This window comes from Gracilinanus agilis, chromosome 4 (genome assembly GCF_016433145.1).
Source record: "Gracilinanus agilis isolate LMUSP501 chromosome 4, AgileGrace, whole genome shotgun sequence".
NCBI classification, from domain to species: domain Eukaryota; kingdom Metazoa; phylum Chordata; class Mammalia; order Didelphimorphia; family Didelphidae; genus Gracilinanus; species Gracilinanus agilis.
The window spans coordinates 428,175,785-428,190,627 of NC_058133.1; the positions used below are offsets into that span (position 1 = coordinate 428,175,785).

General features: G+C 33.9%; 1 protein-coding gene across 1 annotated transcript in view; it reads left to right on the forward strand.

The window, feature by feature from the left end:
- Positions 1–14,843, forward strand: part of QKI (QKI, KH domain containing RNA binding) — a 191,577-nt gene that overhangs the window by 98,552 nt on the left and 78,182 nt on the right. The window contains exon 5 of the mRNA XM_044675479.1: positions 6,611–6,727. Coding sequence (XP_044531414.1) covers positions 6,611–6,727 — 117 coding nt within the window. The remainder of the gene's footprint in view (positions 1–6,610; positions 6,728–14,843) is intronic.

Here is a 14,843-nt window from a genome sequence, read left to right on the forward strand (position 1 = left end):
TAAAGTATTACTGCATTAGCTTTTTAACATTTTCCAAGGGGTGATTATTCAGAGATTATTCATCATTCATTCTTATTTCCACCAAATAGCATTCATCTATTGAAATTATGGGTGGAATGTCATTAAGTTCTATCTAATTCTGTGTACTACAGTATGCTTGAGAAATGGAAGCATTGTGGATAGGAAACAGACATAATAGTGGATCAAGGGGATCTGAGAAAGAGAAATCCTATCTTCCTCTTTTGCAAATAATGAACATCTTTTTAACATTAGATTCTTCTAATTTTATTATTGTAGTTCCCCAATCCTGGAATATTTGCCACAATACTGGAAATTAATGCTTTGTTACCTTAATAACCAAACAGATTTTATATGTATATATATGTATATGTATATAACCTCAGTTACTCTTATTTTCCATATTGGCCCAATAATGAGTGCTAACAACTGAACAAAAAATTCTCTTCCCTAACTTTTTTGGGGAAAGTCTTATGAGATTAAATAAAACCCCAAGTCAGTTGAAACTTAAAGAACATAATAAGAAAAATAATTTGGATGTTTTCATTCAGAGCAAGATAAATAAGAAAGTGATAACACTTTTCCTAAGAGGTTGGTGTAATGTGAACAGGTGACTGAGGAAGTCAAACTACCCAACTCCTGTTCTTGTCTATCAAGAAGAAATGATCTTGGAACTCTTTGTTGTCAATATTCTTCAGAGAGATAAAAATAAATTAGAACTTAGTAAGAGAGTGCCTTGTACCTTAAGCAATTTTAGTTCTTTAGACTAGATTCTTAAATTTTAAGGAATATATAATTAATCACTAAGGCCATATAACTTAGGCTTTTAATCCTGGGGTATGTGAACTTAAAAAAATAATTGCTTTATTCCAACATAATTAAGTTTCCTTTGTCATCCCCTGTGTTTCTTTATTGTGCAATTAAGAACATAAATCTGAAAAAAGGTCTATAGAATTCATTAAGCTACCAGAATGTCCCCCATGACAGAAAAAGGGCAAAGAACCCTTCCTATATACACTAGTAAAAAGACCACAAGATGAAAAGCCAGAAGATAGGAGTTTGAATTCTGGCTTTTAAATTACTCATCCTTTTTGTAGCCCCAAAGAGGTTTCTTTGAAAATGCTGTGAAAACTCTTACGAACTTGCCAATTATAAGGTGGCAGTATAGTAACTTGTTAATAAATTTTTCTAATAATTTCTTTAAGAGCTCAAGGAAAGGTGTGTTATTTTTGCATGATTTCATTCTTGCAGAAAGCTCTTCTTTTTATTAGTAATATAGGTCTTTACAAACTTAGAGGATTTAGAGTAGTTGAGGGGGGTGGGGGGGGGGGGCGGGGACACACATATTGGATAAGTGTCTTGTCCAGGATTATACAGGCCTCTGTTGTATGGTGTAGGCTATGTGAGAATCTGTATCTTCCCAACACCTTAACTAGCTCTACTCTGTTGTGCTCACTCTCAAGTTTGTTAATGGGAAGAGTCACTGGAGACATCACTTTTTAAAAAGACATCACTATTAAAAAAAAATTAGAAGCTTGAATCCAGAATCCAGAGTAGTAACTTTGGTGTTCATGTTTGTTAACATTTTAAAATAGATATTTAATTAGTTTATTGCTACTTAGAAAAGTCAAAGGGGATCATTGGAAGCAATCCATAGTTCTCATCATGCCAAACTAACTTCATTTCATTTTTAATAAGAATCATAGGAACATAGATATAGAGCTATAAGGGACCTCAGAGAAGCTATCAGATGTTACACCTGGCCTATTGTAGAACAGGAAACAGGTGTAGTGAGTTTCCCAAAGTCAGATATGTTTAAGATTTGAACTTGATTAGAACTCATCCTATGACTAGAGCCCACAACATTATGTAGAAGAGTCCTAGTCATTATCAAATATTGATTGAGGCCTTAATGTGACTCAGCTCCTGCCCTCAAGAGACCTATGATCTAGTTAGTGAAACAAGACAAACCTTGTACACATGTGTTCCTTGAGGCAGCATAGTGTAGTGACTGGCATTTTACTTGGAAATCAGGAAGATTTAGGTTCAGTCTACCTTATTAGCTCTAGAACTTCAGTGGTAAAGTCACTTAACTTCTTTGTGACTTAGGTTCCTTATTTATAAAACAAAGGCATTGGACTTGATGTCCAATGACTAAAATTCTTTCTAGCTTTATATATATGAACCTTTGTTCTTCTGCATTAATTAGTAACCCAAATTATAATTCTAAACCTGTGGTCAGAGAGTAGATAGTGGGAGATGCATGAGTAAGGGGACATGCCCTAATGGTTCAACACAAGGGTGCAGATACAAGCATTTTATAGATTCCTGACACAAGACCCCCAACCCCTCTGTCAGATACTCCATGATCTGGAGGTGGAACTTGCCATCTAGGCCTGAAAGTCTAGCCAATTAGAAAACAATAGTATGAGTTTCAGCCTGAGTGTGTGTGGGGGTGGGGTATGAACAGATAGTTATATCCCCTGGAAAGACTCCTGAGGTCAGAGGAGATAAGGAGGTAGGAAAGCCTAATAGTTTTTAAAATTATCTTGAGATAACTCACTAGGTCTTTGGCAATAACAGAATGTCCTTGAGGTCTTATTTTTAAACCCTAAGCAGGCTTCCATTCTCTAATGGAGTCTATAGTGGAATCCCACCCTGAGAAGACCAAATTAATTATTTTCTCTCTATACATAGATGATTTGGCTTTGGCATACATTTTTAAACTCCAGTTTCTGGAATAGTGATTTACAATATTCCTATACATCAGGGCTTCATGACCTTTTTTTGTGTCATGAATCCCTGTGACACTCTAGTGAAGTCTGTAGATCCTGTCTCAACAATGTTGTTTTTTCTTCCCAGTGTTTTTCATAAAAGGATAAAATAAAACATATAGAATCAAAAAGGGAACTCATTATAATTGTTTTTTTTTTTTAAACCCTTGTACTTCGGTGTATTGTCTTATAGATGGAAGAGTGGTAAGAGTGGGCAATGGGGGTCAAGTGACTTGCCCAGGGTCACACAGCTGGGAAGTGGCTGAGGCCGGGTTAAGGGAACTCATTATATTAAACTGTAGTTGTCATTTTAAAAAAGTTCATTTGTCCCATTTTGGTGTTCCTAACGCACCATATCAATGATGTTATTCTTTTGCTTAAAGTGTCAAGTTGTTCCCAATTTTCTTGGAAATAAATTACAATCTCTCAACCTGCCTTCTTTCAAAGTCCTTTACAATTTATTCTTATTCCCTAACATAATTTATTCCTTGATTAAGCTCAGCTTCTGAATGTTTTAGGAAAGTGCCTTTTTCTTCTCTTCTTGGAAGGCCTAGAGCTATGTTGCTTTAGGCACCTTTTAAATAGTGGGAAACTTTGGTCTTGGTCTGTGCTAGGGGACATAATGACTAAATGAAATAAAATTATTCTTTGAATAATTCATGTTAGTCAATTGTTTTTTAACCTCAGTAAAAGTGGTAGGGAGGAAAGTGGGTAGCTATTGTTTTAAATGATAGCTATTGGTTTGAAATGTTATAGGTACCAGCAAGCATCCATGTAAAACTTTTTTAGAGAAAGTTTGACTGGAGTAAACATTGGGGGATTAAATAACCAATAAGTGTTTATTAAATGATTACTATGTGCCAAGTTTTATGCCAAGTCTTTGGGAGGTCCAAAGGAAAATAAAAACTTGGACCCTACTCTCAAGGATTTTATATTCTAATAGGGGTAAGACACACACAAAATGACTATATTTACACAGAGGACACATATACACAATGTAAATGAAATGTAATTTTAGAGATTGTGGGAGTCTGGGAAGGGTCTTGCAAGACCTCACTAGCAGGTGAGGAAGTGAGAATGTTGTAAGCTTGTGGGAGAACCAGTGAAAAGGAAGTAGTGTCATATACAGGGAATAGTAAATGAATCAGTGTAGCTGTATCTTAAAATGGTAATGGGGGGAAGGAAGATGGTATAGTAAACTTTTAAGAAGATTGGAAAGCTAGAAAGATCTATGTTGTGAAGAGCTTTAAATGCTAAATAGAGAAAATTTGTACATTTAATCTTTGAGACACTGGAGTTTAGTGATTATTTTGTGGGGAGCGGGCAATGTGGTCAGACCTATGTTTTAGGGAGATTATTTTGAAAGCTGAGGAGAAAAATAAGAGGCAGGGGAGTCTGACCTGTTGTAATAGTTGAATTGAGAGGTAATAAGGATCTTTACCAGGGTGCTGGAGGTATTAGGAAGTATATGGTAGATGTTGTAAAAGTAAAAATAAATGACATGGCTTGAATAGATTGGGAATATGGAGTCAATTTGACTTGAAGAATTGAGGATTTGATCCTGTGTGGACTGAAAATGATGATTCCCTCAATAGTATTATAGAAAGTTAAGAAGAGTAGAGAGTTTGGGAGGAAAGAGCATTTAGGAAAAGTTACTGGACAGTATTGCAGGTAAAGAAGTATCTTGGGTCAAGAAGGGTGAGGATCGAAGAAGAGCAGTTAAATTTGGCAATTAACAGACAACTGTTAACTTTTTTTTTAATTTTTTAACATTTATTAATAATCATTTTTAACATGGTTACATGATTCATGCTCCTACTTTCCCCTTCACCCCCCCGCACTCCCCCCACCCATGGCCGACGCACACTTCCACTGGTTTTGTCATGTGTCCTCGATCAAGACCAATTTCCAAATTGTTGGTGGTTGCATTGGTGTGGTAATTTCGAGTCCACACCCTCAATCATGTCCACCCCGACCCATGCGTTCAAGCAGTTGCTCTTCTTATATGTTTCCTCTCCTGCAGTCCTTCCTCTGAATGTGGGTAGCATCTTTACCATAAATCCCTCAGAGCTGTCTTGTGTCATTGCATTGCTGCTAGTACAGAGGTCCATTACATTCGATTTTACCACAGTATATCAGTCTCTGTGTACAATGTTCTTCTGGCTCTGCTTCTTTCGCTCTGCATCAGTTCCCGGAGGTCTCTCCAGTTCACCTGGAACTTCTCTAGTTTGTTATTCCTTTTAGCACAATAGTATTCCATCACCCGCATATACCACAGTTTGTTCAGCCAATCCCCAATTGAAGGACATACCCTCCTTTTCCAGTTTGTTGCCACCAAAAAAGCGCAGCTATAAATATTTTCGTACAAGTCTGTTTATCTATGATCTCTTTGGGGTACAAACCCAGCAATGGTATGGCTGGATCAACTGTTAACTTTTGAGATGACTAATTCATTTGAATGATAAGTTACATTGCAAAGGCTCTGAGAAGCCTCTGAGAGTAGAGAAAGTAGAGGCATCCTAATATGAAAACTTTCTGAAGGAAATTATATCAGAAAGGGAGGAGAGCCACAAGATGATAGCTAGCTGTGATAGTGGAGTTAACTGCAGAATTTTTGAGGCTATGGGAGATCATAGGACTGTTTTTAGGCAGTAAGAGAAGGGGAACTCTTTGGTAGGGAGATATGAAAATGTTAGAGTAAGGGGTGATAAGAGTGAGTTGAAATGCTAGAGAAATTGAGAGAAGGCCAAGATCAAAGTTACATGTAGAGAGATTTGCCTTGGTGAGGATGACTACCTCTTCATGTAAGATAATGGAGGAAGACTTCTGAGGTTCTGTTGAGGTGAGGAAGGCAGAAGTTCCCTACTAATGGTTTCCTTTTTTTTTTTTTTTTTTTTTTAAGTAAAATAATAGCATTCTCAGTTGAGAATAGGGAGATTGAATTCCTTGGGAATCTTAAACAGATGAAAAGATTTGGAATAGTCACAATGGAGGAATGTAAGAAAAGGACATCAAGTAGGGAAGTGCAAAGAGATTGCTTTGCTAAAGTGAAGCCCAGGTGTGATAATGCAACAAATTTGTAATAGAGCAAAGTAGCTAAAATACTCAGTTTGAGCATTATTTCCTTTGGAGACCTTGAGTTTAGCTTATCCTTTAAAAATTAGCTATAGTGAGATCAGCGTGGTAATTTAGTAGATTGAGAGTCAGACCTAGAGACATAATTTTCCTGATTCTATTTGTCCTAAAGAGTTATCTTCTATGAAGCCTTCTTTGATTATTATATACCCAGTTAACCATTTCAGTAATTGTCTTTACTATTTTTAATATATATGCCATGCTGTAAAGTACTTAATTATGGTTTGCCTTAAATGTTGTAGAAATTGTTTCATGAGTCTTAGTCTTATATCCTCAGTAAGAATGTAAGTTTCTACAGGACAGAGGGGAGATATTTATTCTTTTGCCTTATTGCTCCATAGTTAATTATTTAAAAATATATCAGTACTATAAGGACCTGTAATTTCTCTGATGCTACTACTTTCAAAACAAATTATAACCTTTCCATCATTACTTACTAAATTGTCTCTGATGGGGGGAAAATGTACATGGTGGAATCTTTGTGATCTTAGTCATGCATGGACTTGTTATTTTTCAGTCAGAAATTATTTCCTCCTATTCGATTTTATGATAACTTTAAAATGAAGAATTATAAGCTAAATTATATTTCTTTATTCTTACTCAGTACTTTACAACAAAGTCAAACTACTTTTATGAATGAGATAGAAAGATAAAAGGCTAAATGAATAATTTTTGTATTCCAGTTTAACTTTGTTGGAAGAATCCTTGGGCCCAGAGGACTAACAGCTAAACAACTTGAGGCAGAAACAGGATGCAAAATAATGGTCCGAGGCAAAGGATCAATGAGGGATAAAAAGAAGGTAAGTCTTTAAAAAAGGATAGAAATGTTAAAAAAATTTTTTTATTTTCATATTTAGTGTTCTCACTTTTGTTCTTATTATGAATAATAAAAGTCCCATGGATATGTGATAAAATAAAGCAAAGGTTACCCAGGTACATCATACTATATTTCTTCTCTCACTGAGTACTTGTCTTTGAGATACTAAAAGAAATACCTTTAGAGTAGGGAAGAAAGTGATTGTGAAGGCTTAAAGTACTTTTAAAAATGTGAGTTATTCTTTAGGGCTCAATCATCATTAATGTTTCCTCTTATGCCCACACTTTTTTTTTTTTTTACTGCATTTTGATCAGTGCATCTAGGAAGCTTGCAAGTAATTGAAAATAAGTATGAGACTACAAAAACTCAGTTGAAGGTAGTGAGGGTATCTAAGCAAAATAACATGTATTTTTAAAGCTATAAAGGAGAGTCAAGAGGATCAGAATTGATAAAACTGTTACAGGGAAGTTAAAGGAAGTGAATTGGTATGGAGAGAAAGCAGCACTGCTCAACTCATTTCTTTCCTTACTTATTTTTTCTGCCAAGGAAAATAATCTTTGGATTGAAAAGGTGAAAACAAAAATGATTAATAAGGAGTTGATTCCAGAGTGAGATAAGGCATGAGATAAGAAGAGCCTGTGAGTTCAAGTTGCTTAATCCAGGTGAACTGTGCACAGAGATACTAAAAACATTGATAGATATGATAACCAAGCTACTTTCTATGATCTTTTTAAGAAAAATCCTTTGGGAAAAAGATTAGAGCAAATGTTCCACAATTCAAAAAAGAAAGGAATCATGTCTGTAACATTAGGCTAATGATTTTTACCGTAATCCTTGGCAAAATTCTAAAGATATTATTTTAACCGATATAACAAAAAGGGCTTAGAATTATAAACTGGAGAATTAGAATTTGAATGAATCTTAGTTGAACCATTGTCTGGTTCAACCTACTCATTTTGTTGGTAAGGCTACTTTACTTGAGAGTTAAAAAAGGCTATTAAATGCTTAAGGTTGCACCAAAAGTGAATAGCATACTCTGGCTTTGAATCTATTTCATCCAATTTCAAAGCCTATGCATTTCTGTTGTACCATACTTTTATCCTGAATGTAGTCTTATCATTCCCCATATTACCTTTAGAAGTTTTCCATCAACTGCCAAATAAAATTCAAATTTTGTTGTCTTGAATTTTCCCTCTATGTTCCGACTTCAGAACCATCTGTATAGTCTTCATTCTTTGTCCTGCTTTGCAACCAAACTATACTATTTATCACACCCTTTCCCAATGAGGAATCCAGGTTTGGGGGCTGTTCAAAGAAGCTGTTCTTGACATTCTTAAACTGGCAGTTGCTCCTTTCTAAAAAAATTTCATTACACATACAGTTGTATGAAAGGCGGCTTTGTTCTTGGGAGTACTCTCTTCACTGTTGCTATAGTAAACAGATTTGGGAATTGCTCTGTTCACAGGAAAAGGTTTTATCACCTGATTGCCCAGGTTGTGGACAAAAGCTTCTCTAAATCTGACTAGGTTGGTTCTTGGGTAACATCCCATTGCTAGTGAGTTATTTTAATTCTTCCCAGCTTTATACTTCTGCAATGGCTTTTAAGAACCTAATGTCACTTCCACGCCATAATGGTGGAATGTTGCAGAGCTTTAATGAATGCTTGTATGTGTGTTCCTGTCTTATCTTCTTTAACTAATTTGATTTTAAACTACTGGAAAATAGTATTAAGTTGTGTTTCTTGGATTCCTTGGTGGAAGTTATGCTCATTCTAATGATAAATCATATTTCTTGTAATATTTATATATGCTCTATGATATAAAATATTATTTTTGCAAACACTGAACACTGCCAAATAATTGTCATTGTGTGACATGTTCATCCCTTTCCAAGACAACAGTTTTTCTACATTGCCACCTTCATTGTATACTTTTAGCTATTCCTCTTTGGAGTGCGTAGAAATTGAGGATGTAAACATTAGTCATTTGGATATATACACTGCTTGGCTTCAGGGAAAAAGTAAACCATTTTATTAGTGACATAGTAGTGTTCAATGCAAAAGTTTAATAACAAGTTACTTTAAAAATCCATGATTTTCTCTTTATGGTGTATCTAATGACAGTCTGTAATATTTTTATTTGTGATGAAGAAATTTTACTTGATCGTAGTTAATTCTTAGGTGACAGTTCTTTCTGAACTTTATTTACATTAGTCTCAACCTTATTTATTTTTGGATATTTGGACCATTACTCAAGACTTTTCCATTTGATCATTATCTACAAGGGTCATCACTGAACAATGAGACAATGTGATAGAACTTGACTGGAAGTGGTAAATAAAGTTAGACACTTATTGTAATAAAGCCATAGATAACATTTTTAATTGTTAAAATGTTGCCTATTTTTATATAGGGATTCACAAATTATCTCCCCTTTAAACTGCAAACTTCTTGAGCAGAATCTGTCTTTTGCTTTTGTGGTATCACTAGCTAGAGGTGGTACAGTGCATAAAAGTGCCAGGCTAGAATTCAGGAAGATTGGAGTTTAAATCGGGCCTCAGATACTCACTAGCTATGTAATTCTGGACAAATCATTCAACCGTGTTTGCCTCAGTTTCCTCATTATAAATATGATTGGAGAAGGAAATGGCAAACCACTCCAGTATTTTTGCCAAGAAAATCCCAAATGAGTTCGCAAAGAGTTGGTTATTACTTAAACAAATGAACAACAAAAGTACTTAACATTATGCTTGGTACCTAGTAGACACTTAATAAATGTTATATGATTAATTGAGACCATAGGCCTTTGGAACCTTTCTAATTTTAATTTGCTTTTTTGGCAAAAGTGAATTTATGTGCATATTTATGACATGTGATGTGCCTTCTACAATTTAAAGCTTGTTGCTCACAGTAAATTATTAGCAAAGTCACCTTGGTTCATTCATTATGTTGTAACTCTAGTTGCAAATTTTGTTATGTATTATAAACAATGGTATATGTAGAGCCAAAGATACAGTATTTTGCCACTGTTTTTTTGGATATCATTCTGGAAAAGTTTAAAAGGTAGATGGAAAGGGGAAAAAATACCTGGTTGTTTTTTTTTGTGTGTGTGTGTGTGTGTGTGTGTGTGTGTGTGTGTGTGTGTTATTTTTAACCCTTAACTTCTGTGTATTGGCTCCTAGGTGGAAGAGTGGTAAGGGTGGGTCAAGTGACTTGCCCAGGGTCACACAGCTGGGAAGTGTCTGAGGTCGGATTTGAACCTAGGCCTGACTCTCAATCCACTGAGCTACCCAGCTGCCCCAAAATGCCTGTTTTGAATGAGGCCAGATGATTGAAATGTGATTCAAGAGTGGCAAAGAAAATACAGTTGCAAATTTACCTAAAAGCTAAGATAACCAGAAAATAAATTAATTTATTGATAAAGTATCTTGGTTACAGTTAATGATGATAATAATTTACAATTCAGTTCAAGTATATGAATAGAGGTTGAAAATAATTTTAACTAACATTGACTACCTTTTTCTAACTTGAAAAACTGAGAGGAAGGTATAAAGCTTAACTATACCGATTTGGAAGAAATTATTCCAGTGTATTTCTCTTAAAATTATATTTAGAATATATTTAGAAAAAGAATGGTTTTTTTGCTCTTATTTTTAAAGATATAGACTAAAGCATCACAAATGGCTTTTATATTAATTATATTACATGTAATATAATTATATTTTAAAATTATTAAATTCTTAATGAAAATAGGAATATCTAATCCAGAGACTTTTGACCTGGGGTCTAGAAACATTTTTTTTTTTAATTTTGATAACGGTATCTGTACACACTTGGTTTCTTTTGTAATATGATGCATTTTATTTTACTCATATGAAAACATTATTATGAGAATGAATCCATAATAAGTCAATTCTCTACCAGCCCTCTGAACATAAATTCAAGGTTAGCAAGTTTTTGCTGATTAACCTTATTATATTCTAAGCACTGTTTAAACATTTTTTGTCTTAGTTCTCCTTAACTTTTCAGTTAATGTAGGAAGCACAGTTGCTTAAACAGAAATCAGGAAAATATTTTTAACAATTCACTTGGCAGTTCATAGTGGCTTATTTGTAGTAGTATATCTTTAAAACTTTTATCTTTCATCTCAGAATCAATACTGAGTTTTGGTTCCAAGGCAGAAGAGCAGTAAAGACTAGGCAATTGGGGGTTAATTGATTTGCCTAGGGTCACACAGCTGGCCAGTGAGGGTCTGAGGTCAAATTTGAACCCAGGACTTCCCTTCTCTAGGCCTGGCCCTCAATCATGCAAAGTATTTTAAAGATCACAGAATTGATCAATTTTTAAATTAGCTTTGACTTGTTCTCTCAATGCTTTTCTTTTTCTTAGCCTGTATTTCTTTACTACCTTTTCTCACTAGTATCATTCTTAGGCAAATAGTGTCTTTTAGTTTTGTGGTGCTAACTTAAAGCAATATCTTTTATATATATTTATATCTTTAACTAAACCTTTTTGGATGAAATTCAGGATGAATCATTTTTAATCCTACCTTTTAAAATATTATTTAATGAATCTGCAGGCCATTTCTACTTATTGTCGATTATGTATGACTGTATACAGCTAAGAAAATGGAGAAATACTTTCTGATCTTTAACTATCCCACAAAAGCATCCACATTTTGAAACACTTTTAGTTAACCTTTTCCAAGGATTGGAATAAGATTAAAATTAGTGTGCTTAAATTCTCAAAAACTTTAAAGACATTTGACTAAAATTTGAAATCTGTTTCATAAGAAAATCTTAACTTTTTGCTAAATTGCACTGCAGTTTTCCTTCCTGCTACTCAGTTATTCTATATTGAAGTTCCTCTTAGAAATTATTGAAATGAGCAAAATGAATTTTTTTATGATGCTATAATGATGAGTAAAGGATTTAAATATACCATGAAAATCTTAAAGAAAAGTTTTGGTTCAGGAATTTATATTATTATGAAACAATTTTAAAATATAAGTGAATGCCATTTAAAACTACCATGCAAAATCCAAATTAGGAAATAGATTTGGGACAAACTTTTCTTAATTTTGCTATTTCCAAAGTCTTTTCAGTTGGATAAGATCTCTTGAAGCTATCATGAAATCACTTTTCCAGTCCCTCTCTCTTATTTTTGTTAACTTTGGCTTTTGCTCTGAATAGATTTCTTCCATTCTCCCAACCTCTGACCTATACAGTGAAGGGCAAACTTTTTAAAGAGGGGGCCAAAGGAAAGGAAATGCTCATCTGCCTATTTCTAAGGCAACTTCAAAGTTTCATTGTATTGTATCCTACTCGTATTTGTCAGATTAGGACTAATATCACACCACTGGATAGACCATTTCAGGGGCGTGCATCTGGCCTATGGGCCATAATTTGCCCATTACTGTCCTATAATTATAACAAAGAGGAAAACAAACAATTCAGAAAAACTAACCAGCAAATTATTCTTGTCTGACTACATATACAGTATTCCACATCCCTGGCTCCCTTCCTTCATGATGAAGGAAAGAGTACCATTTCCTCCTCTCTTCTTCAGTCATTATAATTATGCAATATGGAGTTTCTTTAGGTGCAGAGGATGAGTTCTATCCATTATGTTGTTGGGTTTATTGTTTACCTTCCTTTCCTCCTTCTGCTTTCTTCTCCGTACTAATTTATACCTTTCCCTCCTTTTCTTAATTTGAGAAACAATGTGATTGAACAGTTTTTTTTTGTTTGTTTGTTTTTTTGCTAACTCTGGAGTCAAAGAATCAAGGTTTAAATCTGCCACTATTTATTACTTGTGTGAATATGACCAAGTCATTTAAACCTCCCTGTCCCTCAGTTTACTCATCTATAAAACAAAGTGCATTATATAACCTCTAGGGTCATTTCAAGCTTTGTGATCTTAAAATTCTCATATTGTTTTTCTGATAACAGACTAAAATTCTGTAATAATTATGTGCCAGTATTATAGGCACAGAACATTATAGAACCTTCTTGATGAGATTTCAATTACACAAAAGGGATGAGCTAAAAATCCACATTATTTAAAAGGAATTGGGGAGACTTAACCATGACCATTTTCCAGACTTTGAGATCCAACTAGAAAGCTAGCCATCTGAATGTCTTAGTATGAAATCACAGAATGGGAATATGTGGTCATAGATTATCATTGCAGATGGTCCATGAGAATGCTCCAGCATTGAAAATGAAAATGAAAAATAGAAGTGACTGCACTTAAAAAATGCATACATATAAGTTCAAATATAAAATCTTATGTTTGGCATTAAAAAAACTCAATAAAAGGAATGCAAAAAAAAAAATAGGGACATTAATGTACGGTTGGCAGACTTGTGAACTGATCCAGCCATTCTGGAAAATTGTTCGAAAGTATACTCAGTGGGCTTATATAAAAAACTGCATGTCATTTTACCTGGATAATACTAGGTCCTAGGTCTTTATTTTTTTAAAAAAAAAGTTTATTAAATATTTTTTATTAAAGTTAAAAGGACCCTATTTGTATAAAATTATTCATTTAGTAGCTTTTCTTCTGATGTCAAAAAATTGAAAATTGAATGAATGCCCATCAATTGGGCAGTTATACGATTATGATGGAATACTCTCATGCTATAAGAAATGATCAGCAAGATGGTTTCAGAAAAATCAGAGAAAACTTATGAGCGTTGTGCAAAGTAACAGCAATATTGTAGTCATGATCAACTATGAAAGACTTAACGACTCCTAATTAAGACAACAATCTAAGGCAGTTCCAAAAGGGTCATCCAGAGCAGAGAGCAGATTGAATACAGATTGAAACTTTTTTTCCACCTTTTTTTTTTTTTTTTTTTTTTTTTTTTTTTTTTTTTTTTTTTTTTTTGGTAAATTTGCGTTTTCTGATATGGAAATATATTTTGCATGATTTTACATGTATAATTGATATCATTGTTTACCTTGTTAAGGTAAAAGAGGGGAAGGAAAGAGTTTGGAATTAAGGTCATAAAAATGGATATTAAAAACATTTTAATGTAATTGGGGATTGACAAATGGTCAAAGGATATGAACAAATAGTTTTCAGATAAAGAAAAAAAGCTATCAATAATTATATGGAAAAACTGTTCTAAATCAATTTTGATTAGAGAAGTACAAATTAACACAACTTTGAGATACCACCTCACACCGATGAGATTGCCAATATGACAGTAAAGGAAAGTGAAAAATTGGGACAATTCCGCATTATTGGAGTATAAACTGATCCCACCATTCGGGGGGGGGGGCACGCAATTTGGTACTATACTCTATAAAACTATAGATAACTATAGAAAACTGTGCATATCTTTTGACCCAGTAATAGCACTTTTAGGTCTTTATACCAAAGAGATTTTTTAAAAAGTGGAAAAGGCCCACTTCTACAAAAATATTTATAGCTCTTTTTGTAGTGACAAAGAATTGGAAATTGAGGGAATGTCTATCAATTGGGGAGTGGCAGAACAAATTATGGTATATGATGATGATGGAATACTATTGTGCTCTAAGGAATGATGAACAGGATGATTTCAGAAAAAGCTGGAGAGACCTACATAAACTGATATAGAGTGAAATAAGTAGAACATTATACACAGTAAGCAGTATTGTGGGACGATCAACTGTGAAAGACTTAGCTACTCTCAGCATTATGTTGATCTAAGACAATTATGAGAAACATGACCAAAAAAAATGCTCTCCATTTCCAAAGAAAGAATTATCGGGAGGTAGGAATGCAGATCAAAGCTTAAAAATTTTCCTTTTAGTTTTATTTGAATTTTTTTTCTGGGGTATTCGTTTTATATGATTCTCTTACAAAAATGAACAATATGGAAATGTTTTGCATGATAATTCACACATAACCCAGACCAAATTGCTTACCACTCCCAGGAGGGGAGAAAGAAAGGAAAGGGAGAGAATTCAGGTTTTATAGGGTCAGAAAATGTATGTAGAAAATGTTATTATGTGTAATTGGAAAATAGAATATCTTTTTTCAAGATGTAATTGGGAAATATTTAATGAAAATATGCGTATGTACACTTAACACACACACATTACTTCTGTTG